General features: G+C 34.1%; 1 protein-coding gene across 1 annotated transcript; it reads left to right on the plus strand.

The window, feature by feature from the left end:
* Positions 1-8170: 8170 nt before the first annotated feature.
* On the plus strand, positions 8171-9963 carry LOC125824977 (uncharacterized). The gene is made up of 2 exons (XM_049504322.1): positions 8171-9202; positions 9643-9963. Exons 1-2 carry the CDS (start codon positions 8171-8173, stop codon positions 9961-9963), a joined length of 1353 nt encoding a protein of 450 aa, XP_049360279.1.
* Positions 9964-10318: the final 355 nt, after the last annotated feature.

The following is a 10318-nucleotide window of genomic DNA, read 5'->3' on the forward strand; positions in this document are numbered from 1 at the left end:
AACACATAACATGCAGTTAAAATAGCTTCACCCAAAAAATTTAAATGTGCATGTGACTCAATAAGCATGGCATTAGTCAATTCAACCAAAGTTCTATTTTTCCTTTCCGCTACTCCATTAGATGAAGGAGAGTAAGGAGGAGTAGTTTCATGAATTATTCTCAATGATCTAACAAAAGAATTAAACTCATTTGACTCATATTCACGGCCTCTATCACTTCTAATTCTTTTTATTTTTCTTCCAAACTGATTTTCAACCTCATGGAGATAAGTTTTGAAATTTTCAAAAGCATCACTTTTATTTTTCATCAAGTAAACATATGTAAACTTAGAAAAATCATCAATGAAAGTGATAAAATATCTATTACCTCCACGAGTTAAAATTCCACCAAGTTCACAAATATCAGTATGAACTAATTCTAACAAATTAGTTTTTCTTTCAACTTGAAAATGAGGCCTTTTAGTGATTTTGGTTTTACTACAAGCCTCACATTTTTCAAAATTCCTTTTAATCATTGGAATTAATCCTAAACTACTCATGATTTCAACATAACGATCATTAATATGACACAAACGAGCATGCCAAAAATTGGTAGAAGAAAGCATGTAAACAGAAGTAGAAGTTTTATTCATTTCAACATTCAGTTTGAACATCCCATCATATGCATACCCCTTTCCCACAAAAATACCCTTCTTCACTATTACATATTGATTAGACTCAATAATCTGTTTAAAGCCTGCTTTATTAAGAAGAAAACTAGACATCAAATTTTTCCTCATAGAAGGAGTATAAAGTACATCTTTCAAAGTTAATACCCTTTCAGAAGTAAAACACAATTCGACATCTCCCGTTCCAAGCACTTGAGTTGTGTGAGAATCACCAAGCATGATGGTTTTGGGATCCTCAAAATGAGTATATTTTTTAAACCAGTCTTTGTCATAACAAACATGACGGTTTGCACCAGAGTCAGCCCACCATCCATCAACATTCTCAACCATGTTTATGTCGGTAATCACCGCCACAAAAGGTTCTTCGGTAACGTTTGCCTAAGGGTTAGGACCACGTTTCCGGAATCTGCAAAATCGAGCAATATGCCCACTCTTGCCACAAACAAAGCATGGTCCCTTGTCTTGAACTTGTTGATTTTGTGCTTGGATATTTTCACCATTATTTTTCTTGGGAGGTCTACCATTATTTTTATTGAATTTTTTCTTCTTAGGCTTCAAAGAAGTATTTTTGTGAGATTCAGGAGTAGCATTATTTAAAGTAATTAAATTTACCTTCGTTGTGATGTTGTTCTCTTCTGTTTGTAAAAGTGCATCTTGGCCCCTTCCCTCTTCTTCCATGCGGATTTTCATTATCAAGGTTTCAAGAGAGGTTTCCTTTTGTTTGTGGCGCATAGTTTTTTGAAATTCCTTCCAAGAAGGTGGAAGTTTATCCACTATGCCACAAACAATAAGGTTATCTCCAATTTTAACCTCCTCGGACCTAAGCTCTCCAACAATCATTATAAAGTCTTGAGCTTGGTCTACCACTGATTTGTTGTCCACCATTTGGAAACGAAAAAATCTACTAGCCGCATATTTTTTCGCTCCAGCCTCTTCGGTATCATACTTACTACGCTTTCCAAATTTTCTTTGCACTAGAGTAAGTTCTATTATAATAATCATAAAAATTATCAGATAGACAATTAAGAATATAATACCGACACTTATAGGAATCACCATCGTACTTTTCCACTTTCTCTAGATGAGAAATAGTTTCATCATCATTCATAGAGGTGATGTCTACTTTATTAGGATTCTTCTCAGTTAACACATAAGAAACTGTCACGCCCCGAGCCTACACCCTGGACGTGGCCGGCACTCGAAGACCATTGCTGGTCCCCAAGCGAACCCTTGGCCTGGCTTTCTTAACTCAGCGGAAACCTCAACAGAAAACTCAATGCTATGCAGAGACATAAACAATTTAAATGATACATATCTGGCCAACAAGGCAACTCGAGTCTCAAAATAGAATACTTACATATATACATAGATAAGAGACTCAAAACTAACTGACTGACTGTCTATGAAGCCTCTAAAATACTTAGATGGATGTTGGGACAGACCCCGCAACACCCTAATAAACAAAACTACGAGAACAAAATAACTGAGCCCTCTGGAAGCAAGGAGGCTCACCACTGACTCTAGAGTGCTCAACTGGATCAACGGCGTGCAAAATGCTGATCCTGGGTACCTGCGTCTGCATCATAAAACGATGCAGGCCAACTGGCATCAGTACATGGAATGTACGAGTATGCGAGCTGGACCGCTAAAAACAACTTAAGCTTGAAAACGGATACAAAAGAGAACTTACCTTGGCTCTGTACAACTCAAGAATAACTGAACTTAATATAAGCAATGAGACACATGCAATATATAAAGCCTTTGAAACTATTAAAACATGACGTAAAAATCATATTTATAATATCATGAAAATACCATGCTTCCTCTCAAAGTCTACTTGTGCAATGCATGAATGAAGTCCCATACCCTCATCCATACTAAGCAGAACTTATCGAGGAACCAAGCTCTTTTTACTGCTATGAGAGTTTCTCTAACCGATAACCACCACTATGAAACTAAGTGGTGATACAACGTTTTACCTCACGTTGCCCAAGGACCATCCTATACCTTGCCATCGATATAGGACCTTACTTTAACTTTTGCTTAATGGATCCACTAGCTTAACTTTCGTGATCATCTAAAAAGTATGATCCGAGAAATCCCATGTTTGGCTACATGGTTCTTATGGAGAGTTGAGTTAATATGAACTCGTGTCCCCAACTCGGTGCTCAAGACTACTCCCAAAAATACTTTAGCTCATAAGTGTTTTAAACACATCTTTCTTTAGTTGAGATAATTACTCAAAACTTAGCCCAAAGGCACTTGAAAACTCTTTCTAAAAAGAACAAATCAAAACCATATTTTTTTAATATGATCATTGATGACTCGGGATATTCATACTGCTTAAACATTGATGGTATATCTAGAGACCATACTGTTTAAACATTGATGACATACTCGATTTGTCATATCTAATCATATTTTAGAAACTCTTTTGAAAAACTCATCTTTTATTTTTAAAAGAGATAGTGCTCAAACTTCTCAAAACTCTTTTGAAAATCTCTGTTTCCTCTCAACTTAGATGTGAAAACACTTATAACTTCCTTGGGAAATACTTAGTTCCCCAATTACTTTTTGAGAAATGAACTCAACTCTTGACTCTTGACTCTTGACTTAACTCGAAACTCGATACTCTTTACTCGACTTGAAACTATATGCTCTTTACTCTTTACTAAACTTGAAACTCTTTACTTAGCTTGAAACTCTATACTCTTTGCTTGACTTGAAACTCTATACTTAACTTGGAACTTGAGCCTTAGAATGAAGTTAAAACATTTAATGAAGACTCTTGAAAAGCTTTAAAGACTTGCTTGTACTTACTTAACTTCTAAGCTTGACTTCACTTGAATCGGAAACTAACTTCACTTGAATTGAATTATGGATTCAAGGACTTGATTGGTGTTTGGAAGGACCTCATGATGTTTAGGAATGATTTAGGAATGATTTGGAACAACCAAACTTAAGAAAATTTTTGAGAATAAATTCTAAAAACAGTGGAGTCCGCGTCCTGTCCGCGACGCGGAGAAGATTTTGTTCACAGAGGGAACAAGTCCGCGACACGGACTTGTTTCATGTAAGAAGCCCGACTTTTCTCCTTCGTCTTTCCAACTCTAAACTCTCTAACTTCAAGGGTTCCAACCCCAATCACTTAGAAACATGAAATCCCTCAACATTCAATAGATTTCAACTCAAAACCCCAACCGGAAACAAGTCCCAAATCATCAAGAATCTCAACATCACAACCAACAACAATACCAACAATAATTTCAACAACTAACAACTTTAACAACTCTAACAACTTCAACCACAACAACTCACAACTTCAACAAACACAATCCATCTTTTCTCGAAAATAAAACGAGTTTGGCATGTGGGGGAAAGGATCACCCAACACTAAAAGCTCACATACCTTGATAGGGATCACCCCCGACGAAAATCCACGATGATTTCCTTGCTTGATCTCCTCTTCTTCTCTTCTTCTCTTCTTCTTCTCTTCTTCTTCTCTCAAAACCCTCACTCTCACTTCTTTTTAAAATGGTAAAACTGATCAACATGATCAGCCTAACTCATTTATATAACCAAAATAAAAGGCTAGGGAAAAGACCAAAATGCCCTTAATGATTCCCGGACGGATTTCCTTGTCAACTGCCCAACTTTCAAAGGTCATAACTCGCTCATACGGACTCGGAATTGAGCAAACTCGGTGGCGTTAGAAAGATCATTCCACGAACTTTGCAACCATAACTGGAATTCCACCTAACTCATCATGAGCTAGAATTTATGGCTGTTCAAAGTTGGCCAAAAATTCACATTTTCCATACTTAGCCAAAATTTCCAAAACTTTAAAATTCTTTCCAAAAAAATGAAAATTTCCAATCCTAAGCATCTTCAAAGCTATTTCAAATTGTCGGATGTTACAGAAACATTGAGAAGACTCAAGTAGAAAAGTACTTTACCCTCCCATCTCTTAAAATGGTTACCATTGAACCGAAATGGCTTGTTAAGGTCTCCCATCTTGACATCCGCGATTTTTTCAATTGTAGCCATATTGATTCTCCTTAAAATTGTTAGTGAAAATTTACAAGATAACAAAAAATACAAGATTACAATTGAAAATAAAAATGAAAAAAATAATCTCTTCAGGTGAGGCGCGGATATCTCGCTCTCTTTAAGGAGATTCAAGTCCACTGCAGCAAATGTTTTCACCGGTCCAGCAATAGTCCTTCTTGACTTGTCCCCTCCAGGATACAACAGCCTAATCACAAAATATAACTCAACAACTCTGAACAAGAGTTGAGTCCAAAGCTCCACAAAAAAAAAAACACCTCCCTTCAACTAATAAGAACTCTCTTTTTGACTAACTCTTTCACATTATCTAAATGTGGTTGGATATATGAAATAAGGATCGCTCTGATCTCTACATGGCCAGGCTTGTACTTGCAACAGAGGGGAGTGATACAAAATCTATAATGGTTCCAGAGAAGAAGATGGAAGAGGTTCCAAAAGGAAGTAGTTGCGGCAATTTATGGTGCTATGATTTATCACACTCAGAAACATACATGTAAATACAAGTTTTGTTATAGCACAAATCCAAAGGGAGATTAGGGAGAGGATAGATATGTTACAATGCTCCAAAAGAGCTCATAGATGCACTAACTTAGTGTCTAGAATTTGTAACTAGTTTGTTGGTGTGGCTTGTTTGATTTTTTGTTTTGCTTGAGATCTAGATACTTGTTGCAACCTTTCTACAATGGGGTGATGATACTGAACGCTCCTTAATTCTGTAAATGGTTCTTGTTGTAATGGTAATATATAACGATTATTACCAAAAAAAATATAATATAATAAACGACATTAGACTAAAATATTTAAAACTTCACCTAAATATGACTTGGACTATAGTGTGCGTAAGATATTTTATTTTTACATGGCTAAAATCAATTGCCAGATTGAAAATTTTTAAACTTTTATATCTTGAATATATTATCACAATAAAGAAATTAGAGAACAGTAAAAGATTAGCTAAATTAAGCAGGATTATTATGTTAAAGCTTTAGGGTGTGTTTGGTATGAAGGAAAACATTTTCTGGAAAATGTTTGTCCAATTTTCTCATGTTTGGTCGGAGAAAATGTTTTTCAAATCAACTCATTTTTCTCAAATTTTAGGAAAATGACTTCTCTTCAAAAATTACGGAAAACATTTTCCAAAATTTTCCTCTAACTTCAAATTACAATTTTTTGTTGAAAATATCAATTTTTGTTATTGAAAAATAAATTTAAAACTTATTTTTTAAAAATATTCTTCAACTTCAGTTTTTTTATTTTTTTACCCCATCCTCACTCCGATCCCCCCCACCCCCTACCACCCTCCTCCTGCCAGCCCCCCACCAAAAAAAGAATTTTAAAGATTTTTTTTAAAAAAGAAATTCAATTTCCAATTTTTATTTTTTTATCTAACTCCACCCCTACCCCTGACCGCCCCCCCCCCCCCCAAAAAAAAAAATTTGAAGGTTTTTTTTGAAAAATATTTTCAATTGCAATTTTTTATTTTCACCTCACCCCTCCCCTACCCTCGAGCCCCACCCCCGCCAGCCCCCCACCCAAAAAATAATAAATTTAAAGTTTGTTTTTAAAAAATACTTTCAATTTTTTATTCTCACCCCACCCCGCCCCTACCCTCGACCACCCCCACCCCCTCCAAAAAAAAAATTAAGTTTGTTTTTTATTAAAAAATAATAATTTCAAATTTTTTATTTTTTTTTATCCCATCTCACCCCTACCCCACTACCACCCCACTCCCCCCCCCCCTCCAAAAAAAAATTAAATTTATTTTTAAAAAATATTTTCAATTTCAATTCATAAATTATTTTATACTCTCTCTAGTAAAAATAAAAGATATTTTCTCAAAAATATTTTTCATTCATAAATCAAACACTAACAAATCTTTTCCGATAAATATTTTCTACTCACCAACCAAACATGAGAAAATAAGTCAAAAATCTACTTGTTTTTCAGAAAAACACTTTCCATACCAAACACACCCTTAACTAGATGCCAAGAAATTAAGCAAGTACCCAACAAATTGCATTTCGGATCCTAATCGAAGGGCAGCTCTCACTCTCCTTAGTAAGGAAAGTAAAAGAAATAGGGATGTTATACTTTATACTTTCACTAGCTCAATTAATATGATATTTTAGATTTTGAGAAATAAAAAAAAAATAAATTGTTCACACTTAGTTTCATATCGAGAGTTCTATTCTCTCAAATTTACTTTTAAAAAATTATATAAATTCCTTAACATCTTAGCAATAAGAAAAATAAACTCGACTCAAACATTTCATTCAATTTTTCTTCCGAATTGTCCTAGACCTCATCTTGTTCAAATTTGTAAGAATTTAGCTTGAAATTTTCAACTCTTCGAACCAAGAGCTCCATCGCTCATTTTCTTTTACGAATAGCTCATCCATAAACAATGGGAAGGGTCATTACATTTATAAATTAATTCAGAAACAACTTCACTATCTCTGTGAAGTAATGATAAAATTTGCATATATTTTATCCTCCTCAAACTACACTTGATGAAATTTCACTAAATATACTATTACTATTATTATTATTATAATATTAATTATTTTAATTTATAACAATTTTGTAGAATAAGTTTTAAATATACAAATTATTTTTTAACAATCTTAAAATACTCTCTCGGTTCCTTTTTAGTTGTCATGCTGCGCTTTTGTTAAATTAGATTACATTAATTCGATATTATACATTATAAGTTTAGATATTTAAAAACTATATGAAAAATATTACTCCTCCGTCCCATTTTATGTGGTACTTTTTGGACTTTAAGATTCAAATCAGTGTATTTTTTATCGTAAATTTTTCGTAGATCTTTTAAACATTTTGAACTATCAATTATTCTGACTTATAGTACTTTTTACGTAGTCTACTAATATATAAATTTTATTTCAAAAAATTTGAAGATTTCATGCATAAATTACCGGTCAAACTTAAACTGTTTGACTTTCGAAAAATAAAAAATGTCATATAAATTGAGATAAAGAAAATATAAATTACAATTTTTTACATATTAATATAATAAAAAAAATACATCAAAATATTATATTATTTTATTCTAAAACAGAAAGAAAATTATGGTAACTAAAAAGAAAAGGGAAGTATATTATTTATTTTTTAAAAATAAGTAGGAAGTATATAAGTTTTATCACTCAAAAGTAAAGAAGAAAATCCTTGTTGAGAGGGAACACTCCAGAACATAAATATTTCAGTTAATGGCAGCTGTTTTAGTTTTAGTGGAAAGATGAGAAAGAGACACGTAGTATTCCAAGAACCCCATGCAAGACGTACACGTATTCATCTTCATCCAGCATCACCGACTGACGTGGGCATTCCCAGTTTAACTTCCTTTTATTCAAATCCCCATTTTCCCTCTTTACTTAACCGTCTCTCCATTTTTTTTCATTAAGACAAAATTGAAGATGATGAATGTTTTCGCCATTTCTCTTGTACTTACCACACTTGTTACAGCAGGAGTTTTTTCTCCGAACCCGGAGAAGAAAGATGATGTTATTGTTAAAGGTGGTCATAGAGTTGTAGTTGTTGAGTATGAGCCAAATGATGGACAAACTAAGGTATCAATTTCTCCACCTGAAACAGAGTATAAAGAGAAAACAGAGCATGTTTCAGTTTCAGATGTTAAAGATAAATTAACAGAAAAAGCAGAGCAAGTTGAAGAAAAAATTGATGGGTTTCATGGGATGAATGCTAGAGAACTTGTTTGTGATGCTTATGGGAAGTGCAAACATAAGATAGCAAGTGCACTTGAAGGGACTAAAGACTCTGTTTCTGAAAAGATGGATGAAATTCAAGAAGATGCTAAAGAGGGGTTTGAGAAAGTGACTGGCAAAGCCCATGAGGCAACAGAAAAGGCAAAAGAAACTGTTGGGAAGAAAGTGGATGAAGTGAAACAAGGGGCTAAAGAAACGGCTGAGAAAGTTAAAATAAAAGCAGTTGACACGACAAATACACTGAAAAGTCATTTGATGAAGAATGCTTCGGAAGATCTTGATTTGGTAGAAGAGAAAGTGAAAGAAGATGCACAAAGGCTTAAAGTGGAAGTCCAAAGAGACTATCATGTTGGTCGTAGATTCTTTTCAGATATGTCAGCATACATCTTCTCAGCCAAGAATTTTAGATCTTTGATGGGAATAATTCATTTGCTTGGATTTGCATTGTCTTATGGGGTTTCTGTTTGGATGACTTTCGTATCGAGTAATATCTTGGCAAGAGCTTTGCCGAAGCAGCAATTTGCAATGGTACAGAGCAAGATTTACCCTGCTTACTTCAAGACTATGTGTTATGGCATCGCTACGGCGTTTTTGGGCCATATGTTGAGCCAGATGCTTCCATATTATGCGAATCGGACAGAAAAAATCCAAGGTCTCATATTTCTGGCCATATTCTCCATGACTTTGTTCAATTGTTTCTACTTGGAGCCTCGAGCCACTAAGGTATGCATTTACTTCCTCTAGAAATCTTAATAGCTCAATTAGTTGTCTGTCTGAACTTTTGTTGTTGGTGTTGACAGGGTTCGGCTCCCTCTAGTGATCCCCTTCTCAAATTTTAGTGGGTTCAGTTGGTTGTTTATCTAAACTTCGTTTATTTTTGATGTTTTTTGAGTGTTTGATTCCCATATGATAATCTCCTTGCCATATTTCCTTTTGTCCCCCCCACCCCCCCAATTTCTTATTTAGAAAGCAACGATTAAACGAGAAATCTTAATAGCTTAGTTGATTATCTATCCAAATTTTGATTTTTGTTTGGTATTTTTACAAGTGGTATTGGTGAGAGTTTGATTGTTCACCTAACAAATGTCCCATTTTTTCATAAAAATTTCAGTAGCTTAGTTGGTTGTCTGTCTACCTTCCTGACCGTTATTTCATTTGGACAGGTGATGAGGGAGAGAATGAAAATAGAGAAAGAGGAAGGAAAAGGGAGAGATGTTTTCGACGTAGAACCAAGCACATCAAGTGTAGATGCTTTCGAGGATCCAACAGGTATTAAAACAGGTAAATCAACAACTCATGAACCTCTTGAAACACAACAAGAATTGCCAGAGGAAACAGCAAGATTGAAACCACAAGTTGAAAGATTAAGTGAGAGGCTAAAGAAGTTGAATGTAATCTCATCATTACTCAATTCACTCACACTAATGGGTCTCTCATATCACCTTGTTTATCTTAGCCAACTCGTCCATTCCAACCCTTATTAATTAATACTCTTCTCTTTGTAATTATTCGCATGTAAAATCATACTTCTACCGTTTAATTTTATTTTTTTTTGTGTTTACTTACTATTTCAGACTAGTTCATTTTAATTCAAACAGTCAGTTTATATTATCAGTACGAGTAGGGATGGCGATAGTTTGGGTCAAAATTACGAAATTCAACTACTATTTGGATTTTATTTTTAAAGAATGTATGGATTTTTTATTGAATATTGAGTTTAGTATTATGATTTTTTGAATATTCATTACGGTGATCTTATTCTTTGTCAACTATACGAAGTTATATATTATATATACTAATGAGAAAAACTATTAAGTGAATCGTCAAAACATACAACAC

Source organism: Solanum verrucosum, unplaced genomic scaffold (assembly GCF_900185275.1).
Source record: "Solanum verrucosum unplaced genomic scaffold, falcon-dt-bn FXZP01000086.1, whole genome shotgun sequence".
NCBI classification, from domain to species: Eukaryota; Viridiplantae; Streptophyta; class Magnoliopsida; order Solanales; family Solanaceae; genus Solanum; species Solanum verrucosum.

Excerpts from the sequence above, each read along its gene's own strand:
- LOC125824977 (XM_049504322.1), top strand. The coding sequence starts at position 8,171 with ATGATGAATGTTTTCGCCATTTCTCTTGTACTTACCACACTTGTTACA. Across the intron at positions 9,203-9,642 it reads TGGAGCCTCGAGCCACTAAG|GTGATGAGGGAGAGAATGAA; the intron begins GTATGCATTTAC and ends TCATTTGGACAG.